The sequence below is a fragment of the Struthio camelus genome, chromosome 1 (genome assembly GCF_040807025.1).
Source record: "Struthio camelus isolate bStrCam1 chromosome 1, bStrCam1.hap1, whole genome shotgun sequence".
NCBI classification, from domain to species: Eukaryota; Metazoa; Chordata; class Aves; order Struthioniformes; family Struthionidae; genus Struthio; species Struthio camelus.
This window is the reverse complement of record NC_090942.1, coordinates 82,497,023-82,523,036: the sequence shown is the minus strand read 5'-3', so window position 1 is coordinate 82,523,036 and position 26,014 is coordinate 82,497,023. Positions and strand designations below refer to the sequence as shown.

The following is a 26,014-nucleotide window of genomic DNA, read 5'->3' as shown; positions in this document are numbered from 1 at the left end:
AGGTATATTTTTGGTCCTGGATAAAAAATCTAATGAACTCGATTTGAATTCCAATATGACAAAGTTTATGATTCTACCTTCTGACTTTTCAGTGTCAGCATGTGATTTTGATCTCTCAGTGTAATCCAGGATCCACCAGGAATCCACTGGAATCCAAAATTCCACTGGAAATTTGTCCATAACTTAATGCATGTCAGGATTTTGTCCAAAGTGCTTTTCTGGGGCAAGCACAGCAACGGAAGACCTCATCTTCCTCTTCCTCTCCACTGTTGAGCAGTGGCATTCTACTGAGTATCTACCAGCCATGCACCAGCCTTTGCTTATACAGCCTTTCCACGAACACAGGATTTTATAACGTTGACACAAAAGCTACTGGGAATTTTTAAGTTATTAAAATTCGCTTCAATTTATAGTGAGCTCTGCCTTCTCTTGTTCACTCTTTGGAGGAAAACTCTATTATAATATGCAGCTATCTTCAGTGTCAGTATTTCCTGTTTATTTTTCACGTATAGAAAAGAAAAAGCTCAATTTCTCAACCTTTGTGTTCATCAAAGAACCATGTAGTTTTCGTAAAGAAAAATTCCCTAAATCATCATGTGTCCTTTTCTTGTTTAATGATTGATGAGTATTAAACAGACTATATACAAATTAGGTAAACAAAGATCAGTTTCACTACAATAACAACAATTTAAATTTGGTACTTGCATATTACATGAAAAATGCATGCATTTGAATTAAAGAAAAACAAATCATGGAACAGAAATTACTTTGCAGAATACCTCCTGATGTCTTACAGACTATAGGTTGAGTAACACCGGCTTAGATTGGGCTGATTTCAATAAACATGATTTCCCACATGTTGCACCAACAAGAACAATTCATATTTTCCTTTGGACACATTATTTTCTTTTAGTTGTGAGAAAGGAAACATTTTCTAGAAAAAATATTATTTCTTATTTTAAATGCAATAAATTATTTGTGCTGGCATAAACCACAAAAAAAGATGCTTATCATCCCCTGTTTATTCTAAATACTTTTACGTTGTCCTTGTTAGCATAAAGCATCTTAACCCATATGACATTTCTGAGTACTGTTACGACCATTTTACAAATGGAGACATGAGAATGTATATGCTGTATATATTCCTGAGTTAGATCTGACTCTACCCAACATGGAAGCCAATACAGTCTGCAAAACGTCTAAAAGAAAAATGGTAAATTAACTCACATTTGGTTCTGGCAAATCACTTTATAGCTTCTGATGTACACTAGATTACCATCTCTGCACTGCAAGCACAAAGCAGAAGACCAATCACAGAGTAACTAAGGACCAAATTAATCAATCATATGACCTCTTCTGATATATAAATCCTAAAATTCTGATATACAAATATCTAAATAAAAGAGTTGCAAGTGATTCACACTGCTTTCTATTCAGGCTTGCCAGACCCTGGGTCCTTACAGAGAGGATAAAAGACTTTAATAGTTTTCTATTTGAACCACTGTAAGTACCCAATCCAGCCTTAGGCACCCTCACATGCTATTTCAATACGGCTACAAATGACTTGGTAGAGATTACACAGGGCTTCTGTGGAGCATCATGACCTCAAATGGTGTTTCTCCAGGGAAGTGCCTGATGACTACCGCCGGTCCATCCTTCCTGCAAAGCCCCAAGCGCAGGCCTGGGTTCTAGATCTGATTCCAAAGATCTGTTTCTTTTGCCAATACGCATACACATTCCAAATTGATCCAGGATAAGCAAGTTCAGTTAAAAGAAACAGCAATTTTCCCACATGTATAAATTGCAATTGTTATCAAATAAATGAAAAAAAGGTTATCTGATGGGCTCATGGTGAGTCATGCTCACCATATTGTCTTGCAATATTCAGATGATAGCTACAGAACTGGAATCAAGCCTAGGTGAAAAGCAAACAGCAAATGAAGACGTTAATAGTAACAATATATTTGATTACTGTGAGGATTCTATGCTATCAGGGAATACATACGTAGAACAGGCATAATCATTCTATCATAAGTATTTGCAGCGGATACAAAGTGAAAAAGTACCTAACGTAGTTCACAGCTGAGCAACCATGAGCTAAATATTTTCAAAGTTGCATAATACTGCTTTGCCATTGCTATAAGTGCTTTCTAAATGTTAATGAAGAATCATACTGGATATAGATAGAGATTCACCAGGACAACAATTTCTCTGCCTCTGAGGAGAAATATAACAGGTGTTTAATAACACAGAGCAAAAGAGAACCGCTGTTTTAGACCGAGATGTGAAAGCCAGTGTTATACTGGTAATTATATAAGCGTTAAAATAAGTAATTAAGCCTTGAAGTTTGGAGAACAGCAAATCATTTTTCTGCTATCCAGACAGACATTTTTGACCTGCAGATTTTGCGCACTCTCTCTCTCTCTTTTTTTTTTTTTTTTAAACTTTCAGACACATTTTAGTGGAAATCTCTGTTCGGAGTTTGAAGCCAAACTAGTGTAGCAAAGTTCAGGGCAGCTGCTGGAGAAGCACTTCATAAAGCTGCAGCTAAAACAATGTCATCAAATTCAAGAGATCCTTGTTTCAAAACACACACAGATTAAGTAGCCATTGCTCTCAGCAGGCCATCACTTACAACACCACAAGCAGAAGATTCTAAAGGGGCAGGAAAGATTCATCAGCACAAGATAATAATCTGCAGACTTTGTGCTCTACACAACTCCAAATTATTTCTTCAACAGCCACCCACCAGAGACTTCTCAACAACACAAGTAAAGTACATTCCCAAAGCAGCTTTCCCTTGGGTATTAAGCTAGCCATTCTGCTTCTTTTCCAGAGGCAGATTTACAGATTAAGACTTTGGACTGAAATAGCCTCAGGAACATACAATTTCAAATAGAGTGGTAGTTTCTTACCTTTGTATTTCTTTATTTTACATACAAAATAGATGAACAATCCCGCTCCCCCTCCACCAAGCCAAAGTGGGGTGTGGACAAAGGAAAATATCCATGGCCTTAAACTGTCTTTACCAAATAATACATTAGTTGTCAACATAGATGATAATAATAACAACAGTAATAATAAATTATATATATATATATAGGTAACTCACTAAAGCATTATGCCAAATTTCTAATATTCAGAAACAGACTGCTTAATTTTTTTATTATGCAAGCTGGCTGAAGAATAAAAAGTAAATAAGAAACCACATGGTGTTGCTTCATCTATTTTATCTTACTGTTGCACAGGTAGGAAAATTTACTTCTTTATAACTCTTCAGCTTAAGAGAGAACTTGATTAGGTCTCACATTCTAACGTCACTGGCTTTGCTACAGGAATAAATTACAGGAAAGATTAATCATAATACACTTGGTTAGGCCAACTTTCCAATTTGCTTTTTCAAATAAAAGTTCAGCAGAAAAGTAAAAAAAATGTTTCATGTATTATATGCATTCATGTATATATATATATATAACTACATGAAACAGAGCAAACAAGTTGCAAGATATGGGATAAAAATAACTTCAAAAGTTTTCATTTTAATAGGAATGACAAAATCTTAACCCAGTCCTCCTCCTCCTCAAAGTATGCCTTCACTCAGTCCAATAGATTGTTAAACGTGTAAGCACCAAAATTCAGCCAACCTGAACTTTCTCATTAGGAGGGTAAAATAAGGGTATTCAAGCTCATTCACATGTTAAGGTCTATAGTCCTTCCGTTTTTTTGTTTTGTTTTGTTTTTTATTAGCTTCTCTTAGTCAACTTAAAGTTCTCTTGTGAATGTCAACGTACAACAGTCACGAGTTGCAACAAAATGATTAATTCCACATATAAATTAAGAACTGCGAATTTTTATTCTGTTTAATATCAAAATCCTCTCACAGACTTTCTCACGGGCAACAGAAAAAATATGGAAGCCTCTTTTGTTTCTGTATCAAATATATGCAGAATAAAGGGAAAGTACTAGCACTGTAACAGGAAAAGGAGAAAAAAAGTAACCTTCAGAAAGTCACCTTCTCCTTGGACCTCAGGTGTTGCTTATCACCCATCAGTGGGCAAAACCTCCACTACCCACCGATGGATACATGTGAGTGACGTTAGTACAGTGTACACTGCAATCCCTTGTTAATGTGAACAGTCTATATCTAGAGGGTTGGTTGCACGATTACGTGACTGCAGAGCAAAGCCAGAGTTCAGGTATCTCTTACAGTAATTATATTGATGCATGTTGGATTAAAAACATAACGTATATAAATCACATCAGAAGTTTTAAACATAACAACCAGTCATCTCACTGCTGACCATTATCACCCATCCTGTCTTTTTTCCCCTTCTGGCTTTGATATCACAATCATTTCTCAGTAGTATTACCGCTTGATTTCAATTTCAGCTGGAACTTCGCCTGAGTAAAGAGTACAGGCATAATCTCAGTCTTTGTAGATTTATGCAGTGAGCCACACAAAAGAATATGAAACAGCTTTAAGTTAAGTAACAAATTTCAGACTCTTGTAATTTTACTCTAGAGTAATTGTAAAATATACACATAGGCTACGTATGCAGTTTCAACTAAATTCCTTTCATCAGCATAAATGACTATACAAGTAGTCTGAAAACTTTAATTTTGGTTATTTAATCAGTTTTTTTTTTTTAAATGAACCTAAATAAGTGGCAGAGAATAGTATTCTTCCCTTTCCATTTTTAAAGACAGAGTACTATAATTTCCAGGAAACTAAAAATTCTCTTCCATGCATGATGCTTCCGTATTGAAATGTGGCAGAAAAATGCCACAAGACCCTCTGAAGAAAAATGTCCAATAAGATTGAAATTCTATATTCCTCCATCAGAAATTATCATTTAATTTTAATATTTAGAAAGGATAATTTCAAAAATCATAGAGACCTGAAAGTTCAAAAGAACACCAAGCTCATTTTGGTATCACATGCAGTACATTGCTTCAGCATGCCTTACTCGCAGAAGAAAACGGAGAGCCAGGTGCACCAACTCATCTTACACTACAACTTTACATAAATCCTCCACTTAATCCTTTGGATTTATACTGCTCTTTGAATTGGGTAAAGGAGCAGTGTGAAAATGCTCCTAAAGCCTCAACGTAAATGTTTCTTTAATCCTATTAAAGCCACAAAACAGGCCCAGCTGAATGAGCAGGAAACTGAGCTAAGGAACTCTCAGTGACCCCACCACTACTGTCTCTCTTGGCACTGACCCGCTGCTCACAAGTTCATCCTGGGCATGTCGTGGATGTACTGACATTGAGCTGATAAGAACATCAATATCTGGCCCCTTGGAATACATATGTACGTATCAGATGGTAGTACATTTTGTAATAACATTAATTTAACATTATTAAAATAGTTGATACAGACATTAGCAGATTAAATAGTCTTAAATGCAACTTTGTTGCTTTACATAAATCTTTGCGAAAAGCACTTTCCCCAAATATGGCACTGAATTCAGCCAAAATGATATAGCTTCAGTGCTTTTCTTTTAAAGTCAGAAGAGGGGGGGAAAAAAGTTAAAAGAAAAACACTCAAGGTGACACCACACTTTAAACACTGGGAAACCGGTCTGTTAAAATGTGTTGGTGGTAACGTTTAGGGTTTGGACTCTCATTAATGTGGCCCCAGGGAAAATATAAACACTCTTTCTGAAATTAAATCTTGAGTTTGCCCACCGCAGTCTTGTTTTCAACTTCAGCTGCTGGCACTTCAGCCTGCAATTGAGGCCTTGCATCAAATGCCAAGCCAAACATTCAGGAACAAGAATGGTAATGACACCCTACTTTGTTCTAAGTCATATTAAAACATAGCAAGTATTTAAAAAAAATTTGAAATTATTAATTTAAAAGAAACTGATTTTCTCAGTCTCTCCCATTTGCACTTGCCTTTTTAAGTAAGAAATCTTCAAAAGCAAACTTGATTCTTGAAATCAAGAACAATTATGAGACAACAGTGAACTTCAAAATTCTGATAACCACTGACTAATACTGACAGGCATGAGTTTTACCTACAGGAGCTCTAAATGAGTCTTTTTTTGATGTATGATTTTGCAATTCCCTTAATATAAATGGATCAGTAAATTAAAGTCAGCAATCTGCAACACAAGTTTTTCAAGAAGGATCCTTCCTATTCACAATGGTGGGATATAGTAATATCATAACTCTACAAATGAAACACTTAATAACAGCAGCCATTTAAGTTTTCCCTCTTATTCCCATCTTCTGTTGCTAAATACACTACCTACAAAGTAACAGCGTGTGCTGCTCCAGCTATTCACTTTTTTCCTCTCTCTCTTCTCCGACTGTAGCAGTAGCCTTCTGCAATCTTCCAATGTAGATGGATCAAGAGTACCAGAGAAAATGTATGATATAGCCCTATCCCAGGCAAAGCACTGGGATCTCCTGCATGAAAAGGTAATGGCCAGTCATGCTCAACTTCCCTTCAGCTTCTGTTCTGCCACAGACATTATCCCCTGTATGGCGAAAAATTACAGGCTGGATCTAAGTGGGATATATGGAGTGTCTTATGTAATACATTTTCTTTTCAACAGATGGGAATCAGGTTGCAAATTAATCTTACTACAGATCAATGTAGATCACTGATTCAAAGCAGTAATGATTACAGATAGCTTACCTGCCACTGGAGAAATGGAAAACTAGAAGGATGTGAAGCTATCCACTTATAAAAATACAAAAGAAGAATGGGACAGGACTTTATTAACAGACAGTCTTAGGAAATGCATTGCTAGAATTGCAATATTGTTGAACGCAATGAGGGGAAACATGCAGAAGTCACTTGAAGAATAAGAGACTACGATATACTCTACACTTCTACCTAACATACTGAGTGAATGACAGGCTTTTCTTGCCTTTATTTTAAAGACTAATCATTAAAATCAACCATGATATATGAATGACAAAGTGCTACCAATTAAGTAAGTGCCAACTCATGGCCCAGCTTACATCGCTGGGTAGAAACTTTGCACTTTTATTTGTAGACTACCTGTTTTTAGGCCTGGATGCACTAGGTAAGCAGATGCTGCATGCTCCTAATGCCTTTCCTGAAGCAAATATGTGGAGAGAAGGCAGAGTGCTGGATCCTTTACACTGTTCTAAACTATAGCTGAAATGGGTTGGCAGCAGACATTTTTCTTATGAAACCACAACAAATCACATCTGTACTCTTCCTGAAGCAATGGAGTGGAGTATATATTTTTAAAAACTGTAGATCGGATGTGTATGGTCTAGCTACTAAAAAGTTACTGTACCAGCTTGTGGTAACAAATATTTTCTGTTCAAACTAAGATATTAGTAGGTATTTTAGAAGCCTTTCAAAGCACATCATTTCACATTCTCATGCAATACTTTTTTTAAGAAGGCAAGTAAAGCGTTTTCTTGTTTTGCTTCCACTCATCATCATGCTAATTCCTGCTTAAGTATATATTTTACTAGAGATGGTAAATAATTTTGCAAGTTTAGTTAAGAGTAAAAAAGACGACTAGATGGGCACAGCTGGGCAATAATAAAGTAAAAAAAAAATAATTATAGTCTAAATGCAATTATCATCCCAAGAATCTGAGCTCTTACAGTGCAGTTATCTCGGATTTAAGGTTACATTAGGATTCAAATTTCAAGTTTAGATTTTGCTAAACTGTAAAAATGGTTAGAGTCTATAGATCTATCACAAGAGTAGATACATAATGTCTAAAAGCACAGAGAGGAAAGCCAAGGTACAGTCAATGAGAAGATTAAGGAATTCCTAGCTAAACAAAGCTAAGAGAGGCAATGTTACCTACATAATAAATGTCTAGAAGTCAACCAATTTAATCATTTCAAAAAAGAGACAATATAGATAAGCAATAGCTGAACTCTATTTCAACTCTTGGTTGAAGAGAAAGCCAAAGTGCTATTAAAATTGCTTTAATCACAGTATGCCATAAATAAGTTAATAAGCTTGAAGGCTGATGTATGGGTGAGATAAAAATGGTTCCAAAAGTGGTGACATTTGCTTGGTGGCAGAAATATCAACTACATATAGACATCTTTCTAGAGAGACAATGCAAACTTCTAAAGAAGAAAATTTAAAATCATTGACAGGAACAGCAAGAACAAAACATAGATGTTTGTATGTGTGACAATAGGGGTCACTATGCCATTTTTATTTTCTATTTAGGGGATGTCTGAATAGGTTTTCTGATAATAATTTTGCTTTCAAAGAATTTTATACAATCACAGCCAGTTTCAGCTACCAGACAGACATCTCATTTCTCTTCTACTGTGCTGATTTTCTCCATTAATTTTATCTAATTCTTAACGTTAAAAGGGTTACAAACTACAAGGTCCTTGTGAGGATTACATGACGACTTATATACTTCACATTCTTGCCAATACTGTACAGAACTATAATATTATTTCAATTGTAGCATTCAAATATGCAAAGGGAGAATTTTTAGTCTAATTTATTTTAAAAAAACTTCGCTGACCATTTTCTCTAATGATTTCAACAGAAAAACAACAAAGCAACTAGGTAAGTGTACAGATATTTTCTCATTTGGCCAACCTTTAAGAGTGAATTACAGTCAGTTCCTCAGATAACTCCAACAACCAGAAGGAATTTGCTGCCTCTCCTCAACAGGGTGGATAAATCTAATTTAAGTGAGCATTTACCCTGAACTTCAACCATTCTCTTGCAGTCTTTACCTTGAATGAGTCTAAATACAAGATACTATGTTTCATGGCAAAATATTCTCCTAAAGTACTAAAGAACAATGTATGTAGGTAGAGTCACGTTTCTCCATATCGCCCGATATTACCTCTTTCAGAAGAAGTTTGAGATGTCACGTAAGACAATGTTTCCATCATCACTATCTGAAATGAGACTCTCTTTACTGACAAACGTCATTTCAAAGAACTTAGATTGCTTAGCCCTTAAAAGATTCCTTAACAAATTCTGGCCTGTGCTAATATGAGACAAATGAGCTGATAAGGAAGACTCACTCCTCCCCAGGGAATAAGAACTGAGATAAGAGCCAAGCAAATTTGATGATTTAATTTACACATGGAGAACGAGTGAGCACTTACATACATAAGTATTCCCTAGGGTTTACTTTGTGAGTCATTTTCATGTCTTTTGTTTACTGTCAGAAGAAACACGTGTACTTGTTTTCAGTTTTAAATCCTTTCATTTCCTTTTTCCATATATATTATTTTACTTTATTAAAAAAAAAAGATAATTAACAATGTTTAATTCTCTGATCCTGATATTTCTACTGTGCATAACCAACATGTATCTTATCATTGTATTAAGAGTACAGTATATAAAAATTTAAACAAAAAATCCACCTAAATAATCCCAAAAGCGTGTGAGAAATAAAGCACCGTAGTGAGGTGTAACTTAAGAAAACCAGTAGGATGCGTATGGAGCTTTTAAAGAACAGAGATCTATTTATATACTGTACTGTATGAAAATAATTGCCCAGTACCATGACTTCTCCAATATCACATAGCAATTTAAAATTACAGTGCTTTAGCTAATATGACAACTATGTTCCAAAACATGCTTCTTACTCAAAATGTGAATCACTTTTTCTGCAAACTCTACATCTCATCTTTACAAAACAGAATTTCAGTAATACTGTATTTCATGAATGCAAAATTCTTCAAAGAAATAGGATCCTCAACTGCTAAAGTTTTCACTACTTTTCATAATTGCAAGTTATTGTAGTGTCTTGAACATCAAGTCATTAGTAAAAATTTATTTCTTTATTTAGTATTAAATGCTAGTGGTCAAAGTAAGGTCCAGCACAACGAAGCAAGTTTCGATGCCGATAAAGAATCAACACTGACAAGGGTGAAGTAACTTAACTTTATAACCTCAAATAGTATTTTTTTACTGACCAGAACACTACTATAAAAGTAAAAAATAACACAAACCCATTCAGCAGCCAGAGCTAGGTAGAAAGTAACACGTTATACCTTCCAGTTTGGCCATAAAGGCAGAAGAGAAAAGCTTCAGGAATTAAACTTATAAATACAAAACAATTATGCTAAATGGCTAAGGGAAAAATAGTGTAAAAAAGGTATATAAAAGATATCGTTATAGTGAGGTAGATAAAAAGAGAACAAGGCAGACAGAATAAGAAGAGATAGACAACTAAACTTTTACAGACTTCATTCAGTAAAGAGGCTACAAAGTAGAATTCTCAGAAACAGAAAATGTAAAACGTGAATTTGTCATTCACCTATGGATATCTAAAGAGAAAATCTGGTGGATTGCAGGAAGCTGTGACAAACTAATTGGAAGAAGCTGTAGTACAATAATGACATCACCTGAATCTAAACAAAGTTCAAAATGCAAGTCAGAATTGAAAATATTTGTAATAGCTTGTTTCACAGGGGAAACAAAGTTTTACAAAGTAAAGACATGAAAATATTCATTGGCTCTATTTCACTGGACAAGTTCACAAAAGTTGCTTAACAGTCAGATACAGTAACTCATACCTAACTCATACCACAGAGTAAGTTATTCTCTGAATATTGCCACAGAGGTCAAGAGGCCTAAACCTGAAATAAGATTATATCTGGCACGACAAAGGCACGACAAAAAGCACGACAGGATCTGGCCATTAACATCTGACTTTATATGTTCTTTAGCACTCACTTCCCTCAATAGGCCACACTTTTCATAACTGATGGATGATTCAGGATATCAAACAATGACATCTTTTAAAACAAGGCCTGATACTGTTTTATCAACTCAGTATTTAACTCTTCTGAAGTCAGAAACTGAAATCATTACTGGAAATCTTGGTCTGAAAACCATATATGATAACTTTTCTGCATGGATTGATTGTCTTCTTCCATACCTATGATTTTAGGCTGCTAGTTAGCCTTTTTCCTTTACTGCTTCCTTAAAGAAATCCTATTCCTCCTTTTCCACTCTTCTTTCTCTGCTGTTAAAATATTTTATTTATTGGGGAAATCATTTGTGTTAAGCAGTCAAAAGAAGATTTGGAGTTCCAGACACATTGTTAATCACATGACTATAATAAACTTACTCAGATTTAAGAACTGCTGTGTGATGTTGACAGTATCCATGAAGAAACCTCAATAAAAATTTGTAATTTCTCTTTGGGTTTAGTTTTTTTTTTTCCTTCAGTTCCAGACTCCTTTAGTACTCCCAGCTTTTAAAATTTCTCTGATATGCAAGCAACAAAAATGTCTCTGTGGTGATGGCATACGACAAGTGTTTAATCGCAGCCAACAGAGGCAGCGAACAGATGCAGCAGTTTGCGCAGCAGTTTGCGCAGCAGTTTGCGCAGAAGGGCGCCAGAAGGCAAGGAAGGCACCTCTCCATTTTTGCACCGTGGTGTGTCCTTTCCCGGGGCATGGTCATGACATGCCGCAGAGCACGTTCCCCAGTGGCTGCGGGAGGTGCTACATCGGCTGTGGCTGTGTCTGAGGCTTCAACCCAGACAGACCCTCAGACAGCAGATGCAGCTCTGCAGGTGTCAGGCTGCAGGGAGTGCCTGGGGCCTCTCTGTGGGGCCTGGGCTGACAGTCAGCTCTCCTGCATGAGGTGTGCTGCGGTTGACCAGTTGCATCACCAGATAAAGGAGTTATGGGAGGAAGTCAGTAGGCTGCGTAGCATCCGAGAGGATGAGCGGGAGATTGACAGGGCATTCTCGGAGACTGTGCAGCTCCAGGAGTCCCCAGCCCCCACTGCAGCAGAGGTGTCAGAGGGCTCAGCACCGTGTGTAAAGGTGCATCATAACACTGTTGAAGAGGGCTGGAAGCTGGTGACCTCTCGTAGAAGGAGAAAGGCTCTTGCTCCTCCTCAAGACTTACCCTTGAAGAACAAGTTTAGCGCCCTCCAAGCTGAGGAGGAGCTGGGCATGGCTCCAAGGGAAGCAACTGGCCTGGCAGACCCTGTGCCGTGCAGGAACCCCCGGAAGAAGCGGCGAGTGATTGTTGTGGGTGACTCCCTGCTGCAGGGGACAGAGGCACCTATCTGCTGACCTGACCTCTTGTCCAGAGAGGTTTGCTGCCTGCCAGGGGCTCGAATAAGAGATGTCATGCAAAGACTGCCAAGGCTTGTCCATGCATCGGACTACTACCCTCTGCTGCTCTTCCATGTGGGCACTAACAACACAAAAGGCAAACTGGAAATCATCAAACGGGACTTCAGAGCTCTGGGAATGGTGGTGAAGGGTCTGGGAGCCCAGGTTGTTTTCTCCTCAGTCTTGCCTGTGAGGGGAAAGGACAGGAGGAGAAGTAGACGAGTTTTCCAAGTTAACAACTGGCTGCGCCGCTGGTGTTGGCAACAGGGCTTTGGTTTCTACGACCATGGGACCCTGTTTGAAGATCAACAGCTGATGGGGAGCGATGGGATCCACCTTACCAAGCGGGGCACGCGTGTCTTTGCCAACAGATTGGCCAGCCTGGTAAGGAGGGCTTTAAACTAGGCAAGATGGGGGAAGGGGAGTGGTGTAGTGGCAGGAGAGTCAGTAAAACACCACTCAAGTCAGGATGCCTCCGGAGGGTGCATGCAGCCAGGGGAGACAGCATGCAACATGGCTATGGAGGATCCTCTTGCACCTCTCCCGGGAAGCCTGCATGCTTGACTGGCTCTCTGAATATGCCTGTACACCAATGCACGCAGCATGGGGAATAAGCAGGAAGAGTTAGAGATCTGTGTGCGGTCACAGGGCCATGATCTCATTGCATTACAGAGACATGGTGGGATAGTTTACGTGACTGGGATGCTGTCATGGATGGCTACGTGCTTTTTAGGAAAGACAGGCCAGGAAGGCGAGGTGGTGGAGTTGCCCTTTATGTGAGGGAGCAACTGGAATGTATGGAGCTCTGCCTCGGGGTGGATGGAGAGCAAGTTGAGAGCCTATGGGTAAGGATTAAAGGGCAGGCTAACATGGGTGACACTGTTGTGGGGGGTCTACTACAGGCCACCTGATCAGGAGGAAGTCATCGATGAGGCCTTCTACAGACAGCTGGAAGTAGCCTCACGATCACAGGCCCTGGTTCTCATGGGAGACTTCAACCACCCTGACATCTGTTGGCAAGACAGCACAGCTAGGCACAAACAGTCAAAGAGGTTCCTGCAGAGGATTGATGATAATTTCTTGACTTGGGTGGTGGAGACGCCAACGAGGAGAGGTGGATTGCTAGACCTTGTACTAACAAACAAAGAAGGTCTAGTTGGAGAGGTGAAGGTTGGGGGCAGCCTTGGCTGCAGGGACCAGGAGATGGTGGAGTTCAGGATCCTACGAGGAGGGAGCAGGGCAATGAGTAGGATTGCAACGCTGGCCTTCAGGAGAGCTGACTTTGGCCTCTTGAGGGACGTACTTAGGGGAATCTCGTGGGGTAGGGCCCTAGAAGGAAGAGGGGTCCAAGAAAGCTGGTTAATATTCAAGCATCACCTCCTGCAGGCTCAAGATCAGTGCATCCCTCTGAGGAAGAAGCCGAGCAAAGAGGGCAGGAGACCTGCCTGGATGAGCAAGGAACTCCTGGCAAAACTCCAGCAGAAGAAGGAAGTACACAGACTGTGGAAAAGGGGGCAGGCCACTTGGGAGGAATACAGGGACGTTGTCAGAGGGTGCAGGGCTGTGACAAGGAAGGCTAAGGCCCATTTGGAATTAAATCTGGCAAGGGATGTCAAGGACAACAAGAAGGCCTTCTTCACATACATCAATAGCAAAAGGAAGACTAGGGGAAATGTGGGCCCGCTGCTGAATGGGGCAGGTGCCCTGGTAACAAAGGATACAGAGAAGGCAGTTATTGAATGCCTTCTTTGCTTCAGTCTTCACTGCTAAGGCCAGTCCTCAGGAATTCCAGACCTTGGAGACAAGAGAGAAAGTCTGGAGAAAGGAAGACTCTCCCTTGGTGGAGGAGGATCGGGTTAGAGATCTTTTGTCCAAACTTGACATCCATAAATCCATGGGCCCCGATGGGATGCACCCACGAGTGCTGAGGGAGCTGGCGGATGTTATCACTAGGCCACCTCCATCATCTTGGAAAGGTCCTGGAGATCAGGAGAGGTACCTGAGGACTGGAAGAAAGCCAATGTCACGCCAGTCTTCAAAAAGGGCAAGAAGGAGGAGCCAGGAAACTACAGGCCTGTCAGCCTCACCTCCATTCCTGGAAAGGTGATGGAACAGCTCCTCCTGGAGGTCCTCACTAAGCATGTGGAGGACAAGAAGGTGATCAGGAGTAGTCAGCATGGCTTCACCAAAGGGAAATCATGCTGGACCAATCTGATAGCCTTCTCTGACGGAATGACTGGCTGGGTAGAGGAGGGCAGAGCAGTGGATGTTGTCTCCCTGGACTTCAGCAAGGCTTTGGACACTGTCTCCCATCACATCCTCCTAGGTAAGCTCAGGAAGTGTGGGCTGGACGAGTGGACAGTGAGGTGGATTGAGAACTGGCTGGAAGGCCGAGCTCAGAGGGTTGTGGCGACTGGCGCAGAGTCTAGTTGGAGGCGTGTAGCTAGTGGTGTCCGGCAGGGGTCAGTCCTGGGTCCAGTCTTGTTCAGTGTAGTCATCAGTGACCCGGAGGAAGGGACAGAGTGCACCCTCAGCAAGTTTGCTGATGATACTAAACTGGGGGGGAGTGGCTGACACACCAGAAGGCTGTGCTGCCATTCAGAGGGACCTGGACAGGCTGGAGAGCTGGGCGGGGAGGAACCTCATGAAGTTCAACAAAGGCAAGTGCAAGGTCCTGCACCTAGGCAGGAGTAATCCCATGCAGCAGGACAGGTTCGGGGCTGACCTGCTGGAAAGCAGCTCTGCGGAGAAGGACCTGGGAGTGCTGGTGGACAACAAGTTAAACATGAGGCAGCAGTGTGCCCTTGTGGCCAAGAAGGCCAATGGTCTCCTGGGCTGCATGAGGCAGAGTGCTGGCAGCAGGTCGAGGGAAGTGATCCTGCCCCTCTCCTCAGCCCTGGGGAGGCCTCACCTGGAGTACTGTGTCCAGTTCTGGGCTCCCCAGTACAAGAGAGACATGGCACTCCTGGAGAGAGTCCAGCGGAGGGCTACCAAAATGATTAGAGGGCTGGAGCACCTCTCCTCTGAAGAAAGACTGCAAGAGCTGGGCCTGTTCAGCCTGGAGAAGAGAAGACTGAGAGGCGATCTCATCAACGTGTATAAGTATCTGAAGGGGGAGTGTCGAGAGGATGAGGCCAGCCTCTTCTCCATGGTGCCCAGCAACAGGACAAGAGGCAATGGGCAGAAACTGAACCACAGGAAGTTCCACCTAATCCTGAGGAAAAACTTCTTCACTGTGAGGGTGACAGAGCATTGGAACAGGTTGCCCAGATAGGTGGTGGAGTCTCCTTCTCTGGAGATATTCAAAACCCGTCTGGATGTGATCCTGGGCAATATGCTCTAGGTGACCCTGCTTGAGCAGGGAGGTTGGACGAGATGATCTCCAGAGGTCCCTTCCAACCTAAACGATTCTGTGATTCTGTGATTCTGTAATCTAACAAAACTACTGTTTAACTGTCTTTTATAAGCACATCCATCAAATAACATTCAGGTGATGGGAACTGAGCAGGCATAGGGCTTTGTAGAATGGACATCCACTGACTTCTGTTTTGAATGAATACAATAAATTCAGATATTCTCTGTGAACGCTGCAAAGAAAATACCCCACTTCACAAATTAGGAAAAATTCAACATAGAAAACTAGGGGTTATAACAACAGTAACACAGATCTTTCACAATCTATGTTGGTGGAGGTGCTTCTAAGATTTCACATGCTTTGAACTTGAACTACAAAATTAAAGGTAAAAACACAGAAGTGTGACTAGAAGCGCGTTATGACAAATCAAATCTATAAGATGGTATTTAATTATGAAATGGAATATGCAGAACTTTAAAAAAATCATAATGAGATTTTGCACCATAACCAAACTCAAAAGACACAGAGTACCAGATAAAAGACCATTCTAAAAGCCAAAACAAAGGTCTAGTTGTTTCTCCAAAACGAAGCAAACATACAAAATACACTGTACAAATCTAGTACATTATTAAAAGTAACCCTGATACAGGAGAATGGAAATCAGTAGTGTTAAATTGACTTACTAATAGATATTTTCTTGCTGGCTTGAGCATAATTTGACCTCTAGCTTTCTTATTGTTAAAAAACAATATGCTTAAAATTAATCTAGGCAAAGAATAAAATGCACAATTTTCCCTCCAAATGTTAAGTAAGTACTTGTTTCTTTCCAGAATAAACCCACTGAAACCAGCAAATGGACTCCTTGCACTTTAAGGTACAGCCCAATATCAGGTGATCCTATCTAAATATGTATTATTAAGGTAAATGCTCGTACTCTCCAAATATTCCAAGCCTTTTTATAAAAGAGTAAATATATTTCCAGGTCTTCTAGTTAGACAGTAAATATCTAAATCTAACTGTCCTAGCACATACCAGGTCCCCATAATCTCCCACACATTCTCCCTGGTTGAATAAAACTGCACAAAAAGCACCTGGACAGGGAAGCAGTAAATGAGACTGGAAGTCTAGTTTTCAAAAGTAATGGCATTATTACCGAACTAAAGAAAGACTCTCTACACAAAGCCAGAATAGAAACTTTTTAGCTTGTTCTTCACTTTACAATAAAACAGATGTGGTTTATACCAGGTTGCCAGTGATTCTTGCGCTTAGCTTCTATATTTTTGGAAAAAATGATCTACCAAATACCAAAACCAAAAAAATAAATCCTTTGGATATTCACACTTCTGAAGTGTGCACTTATATTTTGGTAAATATTAGTCAGAGAAACGCAATGTTTAATTATGCTCTCTACTAAAGGTTATGAGGCACAGCTGCACAAATCATACGGGAACACACAGCGGTACAGTGAATTGCACTAACAATGGTTATATCTTTGCTCCCAGCTTCTGTCACTTAAAACTAGATGGGAGTGCATTTGTGACGAGGGTATGTGTCAGGGAAATATGGACTGAATAAATACAAGTCTGTCATTCAAATGATTACTCAAGTCTTGACACAAAAGCTTATTTCTTTCCCCTGTAGGCCAAAATATGCCCTTTGAAGTCAGTGAGAGCTGTGTACAAGTACCAAGAAAAAATCTGACTGCTTAATATAACTCACTTTGTTGTTAGAAAACAAGCAGTAAATTTTCCTGAAAAAAGATGAATGTCAATATAAATAGGAAAAACTTAAATTTGCTAGCTGGCTACAAGGGTAGCAGTTCAGGAACTACAACCATAAAAAAATGCTTACTCTAGGTATTTCCCTCATGAAGTAAATTTTTGTCATTTAGAACATTTATTTAAATAACATATTCAGCACGAACAGACTTATTTCATAGAAAACTTTCTCTGTGGTGGCTTGCTTACTTCTGTGTATGCCAAGAACAAGAATTATTTTCCTTTTCTCTGCATAGCTAATGGTCACAAAAATTTAAAAGGTATATAAACAACAGATAGCGTTTGCGTACTGTACTTTTGCCTGCTATACACATGTAAAATATAACATACTGAATGAATATTTTATGATGCCCTCTATAACAATGAATAGGAAGTAAATTACTGAACTATGAGGTTTATAAACAACTTTCAATCAGCATCAATGACAATAAAAATACTGGAACGAGACAACAAAATAACTTTATCTACCTCTATTCCATAAAACTTCCTAACATTTCTATGATCTTAAGAGTTGACAGTGTCCCGTTTTGAACAAAAGGCAAAAGGCATCTACAGATTATGTAGAAGCCTGAACACTGAAAAATTTTTAAAAGTACGAAGTAGAGCAAAAAATTTCCTGAACTTCGTAAACAACAAATAATTGGAAGCAGATCTTAGTTTGAAATACATTAGTGACCAATTAACTGCTTTGATGATTACGATTTTTAAGACATTTGGAAATATTTTGGTTTTTCACTTTTATGGAATTTAGCCTGAGTCAGTTTCTGGACAGTTTACAAGGACATCATCAACATGAAAAAATTACATTCTGTCTGTAAATTTCATACCTAGTTATAAGTAACTCCTAAAGGGACTAAAAATGAAGGGCATTCATAAAAACAAATAAAAAACTACACTATTTCCCTCAGTTTGTTTACTTTTTACTTTCTGAGCAGGAGTGAAGATACAATGGGTGACTTGAAAGTGAGCTGTCTTACTTTCTCCTGATCAACATGAATCAGAAGAATGGCTAACTGCTGTGCGGTATATGAGTTAAGTTCTTCCTTTCCCAGGTCTACATAGTCACTGAGGAGATAACAGTATTTTAGAAGTTGTGAGATCTTACTTTCTGGGTAGCAGCCACCGGGGAGAGGAAGGCATTCCCACAAGAGGTAGGAAGAAGCTATGATGCTGATGTTTTTGAACCTTCCTGTACAACAGACAGTGATAGAGATCAGGTGGAACTAAAATATCAAAATGTAATCTCTGGATGGTATTCTTGTCTGTACAGATGTTTCCTCTGACAAACAGACACATACTTGCTTAAGCATTATACAGCTACTTCAGATTGAAGCACTGAAATGGTCTGATGTCCTGAGTTAGGACACTATGAGAATAGATTGGAGTGAATGACTGCATGGAGCACTGTTCTTCAGGAGGAAGATCTCCTTTGGGAGCACAAATATTCCAAGGCCATTGAGTCTATTTCCTGAGGTCTTAATAAAAGAAATCCATTTTTTTTCTTTCTTCAGAAAGCTCTATGCAGCACTGCATATGTTCGCTTGCACAGAAGGCAGCCTTACTCAAGAGACTTATGCATCTCAGAAAGCCATAAATATTTTGTCAGTTGTGGCACTAAGCTATAATGAAAGTATTTTTGAAAATGGCTTCTGGAGATTTTTTTTCTCCTAAAAATACTTCTATTTTCTATTAAAAATATAACACGACAGCTACATAGCTTGAATAAGGAATTAAATAGGGATAAAATATACCAAAGATCAACCTGCTTCTTCAGCCGAAGATCAAAAAGGAAAAGATGCAGATGTGTGGTGAGACTGGTTGCTTGGACTAATACTCAGTGCGTTTGTTCCCCAAGGGATCAAAACGTCTTGCTTTGGCTTTGTATCTTCTACTGAAAATATAAACAGAGTATAATTTATTATTGAATTTATAGGAATACTTGTGGTAATACTCCCGAACGCAGGTTCATACAGATGGTTAGATCTTCTATTTGAATAGGCAATTACACGGCTTGACAAAATGTACTACACTTTATGAAAAAAAGTATTCCAGGAAAAACACAATATCTAAAACAGGTTGTCAAACTAATAAGCTTTTACCATCATGTTATTTGTTTTCAGTCCTAAAAAAGTTTACACAAATGTTTTAAAGTAACATTTGATTCTCCTGGGCTATGTGATGTGCTGAAGGCATGCACATTATAAGTTTTTAAATACCAAGTTATAATTTTAAAACTTCTTTAAAAATGTATCTGTTATTTATGTACTATAGGAATGAAATCCATGTGTGTATTACTTCACGACATGAAAGTAAAATGGATTTATTAAAAGCTAGATTCTCCCAAGTGTCCTGAGACAATTGAAGTAGAAATATTTGGAAAGTCATAATTTATGTTTTTACCATCTCACCACTTTCCACAAATTCTTTTTTTTGTTATAAATGCAAAAAAATTGATTGTGCATATCCAAAAATAACAACCCAAATCAGAAATGTCCACATTTAAGGTTGAGACAACAAATGCTACATGAGCCACAAATAGGTCCTACGAATGTAACAGTAGTAGCAGCAGCTACCAACCACACTGGCCCGCTGAGGAAAATTAAAAACAACCAAGTACCTCCTTCTGTACTTGCACAGGACACAGCACACAGGCAGTGCATTTGGCTTTTCTTCCAGACATGACTCAGTTTTTCTAAAAAAAGCTGCAGTCCTGTGAATTCTTCTTCACTATCTATACAGTTTGTTTACACAACAGGAAAATAACAAGAAGCTGTACTCCACATGTCAGTACATGTCAGACCAAAATCCATCTAGCCCAGCATCTATCTTTAACAGAGGCAAACAGCAAGTACCTAGTAAAGAGTATAACAGGAGTAGCACTGAAATAATTCCCCCAAATACTCACCTATCTTACTACGTGAACCAGAGCAAAATGTTTATATTTAATAGCCCTTGATGGATTTTTCTTCCATAAATTTGTCCAGTCACTTTAAAAACAAATAAAACATGAAAAAAAAAAAACCCAAACCCCACATTTAATTTTTTGCATCTACAACATCTGGCAGCAAGGAGTTTCATATTATGTGAAGAAGCATATCCTCCTGCTTGTTTTGAACTCGTCACATTCTAATTCTTGCTAGATCACTTCACAATCATTGTCATTTTTTCTAAGAATTGTTACTTGCAGACTTTCCTGAGTTAGTAGTATGCTGCAGTGTTCAAATGCAAAGCTTTGTCAGAAATAGTTGCTTGTTCAGAAGACCCTTTTTTACTGAACACATTAGAAGCTAATGATTTTGAGGCTTCCAGTAAAACAAGATCGTAAACCTCTTGGAACAGATGTTCTGCAACACTTAGCTAAGGAGAGAAACACTTCCGAGCGTTTGCCTTTTTCCCAGGTTTCAACCAAGAATGCTTTTACAGTATGGTACTATGTATCTAAACAAAAGCCATCAAAAAGGTGAAAGCACATTCAACCATGTCCACAAAGCAAGTAAAAAAAAATGGATGACTTAAGTGTTTCAACTGCTCAAAGGATCAGCTTAAGCAAAGGAGGATAAATTCAAGTCACGCTCTTCTATTGGTTCTTTATGAAACATGGAGAAAACATGAAAACATATGATGATGAATATTATATTATAAATTCCAATAAAATTGAAACTAATGGAAATTATTAACTTGAATCATAACAAGTGCCTAACACCTATTTGAAAGAAAGTCCTTTCTCAACAATTAAAAAAATATATCCTTCAATTAAGATGAGAAAAAGTTGTAACAGTACTAAGAGTACCCAGATGTTGCAGGACAGTGACGTAAGCACAGTGTTGATTTTGATAATGTGTCTTTAAATGTAAAGGCCAAAAACAAGCAAGAAAAATGATGTTTTAATTATAAGGAAGCCACTTTATAAGGAAATTAACTGAGAAGCACAACTATTATCTCCATCCTTAAAAAAAAAAAAAAAAAGGGTAGTGATCAAATTTCAACCTGTTTAAAAACATCATTCTCTAGTTTGAGTGATTTCTTGCACTGAGTCCCTCATGTTTGTGCTTATTCTTTTTGGGTAGCAGCCATGGTGATTCAAATGATCAAACAGGTACCAAAAGAAAGTGAATGTGTATCTGAATATGTTGAATATTACATATAAATTGCTTTTGCAAACTGTAAAAAGAGGAAATAGAACAAAACAAACATATTTGTAGATCTGTTGGTAAACTATTTAAGTTACTTTATACATGGTTGGTGTACTGAACGCAAGGAGAAGGTTAAAAATCATCCCTGGACTTAATTCATTCTTCTTAACTTATTCCTAAAATGTAATTTTATGGATTTACTACTTGAATATTCTCTGAAAAACAGCTTATCCATTAAGTTGGAGACTAAAATTGTTGAGAATATATTGAAGAATAGGGTCTGTTAATATTCTTCAGTTGGGCTTCAGCTACATTAAATATTTAGCATTGTTGCCCTAGTGTTGCCTTGGCTCAGGCTTTGCAAAACTAATTCCTTAGGGCTCCGGAAAAATATTGGGATTTTAAAGAGGATGAATCATTTGCACTTTTAAGTCTTTAGCAGGAGCAACCAAATATCAATCACAAAGTTTAAAACCACAGTTATAACCAAAGGTGTGACCCAAAGTCATTGAGAGTTCCCTTTTAAACACAGAAGAATTCAGACAAATTAATGATGTATGGACAGAAACACCAAAAATAGAAGACCATTTCAGAGGACAATAGTAGAGAAGTATTTTTAATTTACTTTCAATATAAAAAGTATCAGACTAAGACATACACTCTCACTTAAGCACAACTGAAGTGCAACAGGGTATGTGACTGACAGATACTCAATGTGTCATGTCTCTTCCATGCTGCTACGTCTACTGATTTCAGCCTTTAGGTTCTAAAGCAGCAGATCTTTATACCCATTCCAATTAGTCAAAACTCCCCCAAGCAAAACTTGGCTACAAAATTCACATACTGGACAAGATAATCCTATGCTAAATATAGTTTTTTCAATAGTTTTCTACTACTCTGAATCAAGGCAGAATATAAATTACACTCTTCTTACCACCTTATCTTAATTTTACAATAAAGAAAAGTGCTTTTATGCAAATTAAACATGAAAAGCTGGTAGAAAAGATGCCAATAAAGAAATAGGAAAAATATAAACATTTCTGCAAGATATTATTTCATATCACTGAAACACTATTTCTATTCCAAATACTGTTCAAGTCACCCTTTCAGAACCTAGTTCAATTATTTGATGCTACTTGAAATAATTATTTTAAAATACATAATATTTTAAAATGTGTACTGCATTAAAAACTGAATCACAGTTCCGTGATTAAAAAAAAAATTAAGCACAAAGGGAAAACAGTACACAAATGACTTGCACAAAATCTTGTATGAACAAGTAACCATAAAGAGAACCTCCTCCCAAGTAATTTAATTATTTAAAATGTCTAACGCCCCCACAGCCAAAACCCCTGATGGATGAACTGAAAGTGTAAGAAATCCTGTAAAATAACTAGGAAAATTAAATTAAAATTTTACATTCCCAGATAAAGATGACATTTTGAGGCAATGATATTTACACCCAAATCAAATAGGAACTTTGCCATTTACTTAAATGGGCCTTGGATCAAGCTCCATATGCAAAGACGATCATAAAACTCTTCAGTGATAACTAAATAAAGACTCTCCAAACAATTCCATAAGCAGAAATAATAAACAATTACGCTAAGATCCCATTACAGCATTCACATGACTTCAATATACCTAACTAAAAATGAAAATCACAGATTATAGAATAAACCATATTCTGACCAGCATCTCATATCTTTAATTTCTGTATCATGACAAAGAGATGGCAAATCCAGGTAACACAAATTATAGATTAAGGCCAAAATACACAATGCTTTGATAATGAGACTATAAAAATTCTGAGGTTATGCTGTAAATCTGCTGTATAAACTGAGTCATGCTACGGGCTCACGATTTAGATGGAATGAATTTTAACTGCAACTTGAATTTTAAGTCTTTTCAATAAGAAAAAAGAATTTTTTTAAAATACACTCAATTGACAAGATTTTCTTGGATGCATTTTGCTTTATTCAAGATAGAGACAAAAATACTAATAGGGAATATGTATCTTGCTTAGAAAATATACCGAAACTTAAAGACATCTTATTTAGAACGATGTAACAGGTATCAGTATAAGTTGGGAAACAAGAATCAAAATAAAATATTATATGCCATCACAAGATTTCAAAAGGAAAGAACGATAATAAAAAGCTATTTGCAAAGGCAAAATTGGATCTACTACTGTAAAACACTTATAACATGAAATAAAATTGAAAGCACTTCAGAAAAGGAGTATTTAAAGAAGCAGATGAAACTCGTAAGGGCAAAAGCTCTCAACTTCAGCAAAGATAAAGCACAGAGTGACCATGATTTTAAATGGTTCTATATGGATACAGAACAAAATAAACCAAAATTAATACTTTGGCATTATTTTGCACCCTGGAACTTTTATAGATATATGCAATGAACAGAATTAACAGCTACTGAGAAAGTAATAACCACACTGCTGGGTTTCGATGACTGTTTGCTAAAGCAGTGAAGAAGCGGAAGCGGGAAGTGTTTGACCTTGTGACCAGAGGACTAGGCTAGAAAACACATCAGGTTAAGACAAAGTACACTCTGCCAAGAGTCAGCCTGGCCACTAAAACATCCCAATTTGAAAGAGAGAAATCATAAACTGACTGTTTTCTAATACTGCTTTGGTCATCAATTGGAAAGGAATTAAGTATTTCAAAATGACTCTTGTCTGAACCACTTTGGGAAGGAATATACACTGTATCAAAAGACTGGATTTGATGATTCAAGAAGTCCATTCCAGTCCTATACCCTTTTTATTCCAGAAAGTCTAGTTATAAATAAAAGTGGTTTCATGAGCCAATGTGAACACAAAAACTGAGGAGCTGACATAGAATTAACAGAAAGTTACTCCTGACTTTAACATTATTAATGATATTTGGATATATGCAACCATCACTGTCTGTTTTTTAAATAATCCTTGAACTTTTGAAACATCATATTCTAGTTAATAGTTACTAATTTGCTGATGCAATTTTTGGGGGGGGGTATGGTCAAGCTGTGCATTCTTGTTTCAGTTTTCACTGGTGAAAGACTAATGAGAGGCTCTGATGGAAACCTCAAGTTCTCTTTCAAATCTTGAGATGCAGCAGGTTAGATTATTCCAGAATATGTAATTTATCCCTCTGAAAATAAAGCAGCTTGAATTTGACCCTAAAATATCTTACATTCCCTACTGTTCCTGCATTCCCATAAAAGTTCTTGAGTTTTCTTGAGTTCTCTGTCAGGAATTTTTTTTGCTAAAGGAAAAAAAGAAATTAATAGATTTATAGTGGCAATAGTTCTATCACCGGTTTTTCACTGGACTCGTTTGGTACTTTTCCTTTTTTTTAATACATGCTACTGCCAGAAAAGAGAAACCTGCCTGCACTTCAGCTGTCAGTGTTAAAATGCAATACACTCTCCTTAAAATTCATCAATTTAACTGTAATTATAACATATCTACATACAAAACCATAACTAATCTTTCCCCGGAACTCCACAAGTTTACATCCGTACTCTGAACCATGAACTGAAAGCAGCGTTCTTCACATTAAACATACAGAACAGTGAACTGAATGCCAGGCCACTTCTATAGTTCCTTTGTCTGACATTGAAATGACTTTTCCGCCAAAATTTTACAGTTCAAGCCAGAAGTAAAGAGGACAAATTATAATACATAAAATGTGCAACCTACTTTTGCAGGATCAGGCCTACAGGGATATTTTCCTCTGCCAGGATCCACTTGAACAACTAGACCTGAAGGTCACAGGAGAGTATTGCGACCTACTATAGACCTATTTTTCTTTCAAATTGATTGCAAGTGACTACAGCATGAATTTTTTCCCCTATGTACTGTACAGCAGTCCTTTTTCTCATGAGAAGTTTATAGTTTAATGATGCTAGAAAGAAAGAAAAAAAACAGAAGTAAACTAAACATAAGTTTTAGTAATATACTGAATGCCTATCATATTCCTAATTCCATATTCAATATGGTTTTTAAAGCCCCACAGAAATTGGTAAAGGCATGTATAATTCATACTATTTACTTCCCAGTATTTTTTTCTACTCCTAGAATGCATCTGGTTCTATGCAGTATTTCATTTGCTAGAAATACAAAACATTGTGTGACTGCTCAGCTACAGTATTTCCCAAAAATTCCCAGATTAACTTTAGTTATTAGCACTGAAAATCTGAACTCATCCAAAAAGACTGCATAGTCTGAAATTCACCAATTTCAATCTTTTAAGACTTTAAAAATTTATTTTAACAACATTTTTATTAAGTTACTTTTCTTATTTCTATCTGCAAAGTAATATAAAATCGTCTCAGCTGGTAATCTTAATGTAAAATATAACTTCAATGAATTGTCTACATGGAACAGCAGGCACTAAACTCGTTGCATAAGGAAAAAATCTGTGGTTCCTCTGAGTACAGAGATAAGGTCAGAACCTGGTCTTTAGGAGCACTTTCATTATTTCAATAATATCAGGAAGCATAGGAGCTTAACATCCTCCAGCACCAATTTTATTTCATTCAAATATCATTTTTCTCCTATTTTACAACTTATTTTCAAGTTTACTTCCTGTTCAAAAATTAACTCTTACTCCTGTAAATCCATTGATTTGGCTTCTCTCAGACCAACAGATTCTGCAAATTCACTTTAACTTA

The 26,014-nt window shown here is 37.7% G+C and overlaps 1 protein-coding gene across 15 annotated transcripts in view; it reads right to left on the bottom strand.

The window, feature by feature from the left end:
* Nucleotides 1-26,014, bottom strand: part of CCDC91 (coiled-coil domain containing 91) — a 159,806-nt gene that overhangs the window by 12,930 nt on the left and 120,862 nt on the right. For 2 of the 15 annotated variants that reach the window (XM_068953502.1, XM_068953509.1), the window contains exon 13: nt 18,959-19,098. The exons of 12 other annotated variants lie outside the window; for them this stretch is intronic. In XM_068953502.1, the coding sequence (XP_068809603.1) occupies nt 19,096-19,098 (3 nt within the window). In that variant the 3' untranslated portion in view covers nt 18,959-19,095. Of the gene's footprint in view, nt 1-18,958; nt 19,099-23,301; nt 25,246-26,014 lie in introns of those variants that run through there. One more of the 15 variants, XM_068953496.1, reaches the window with a different exon arrangement.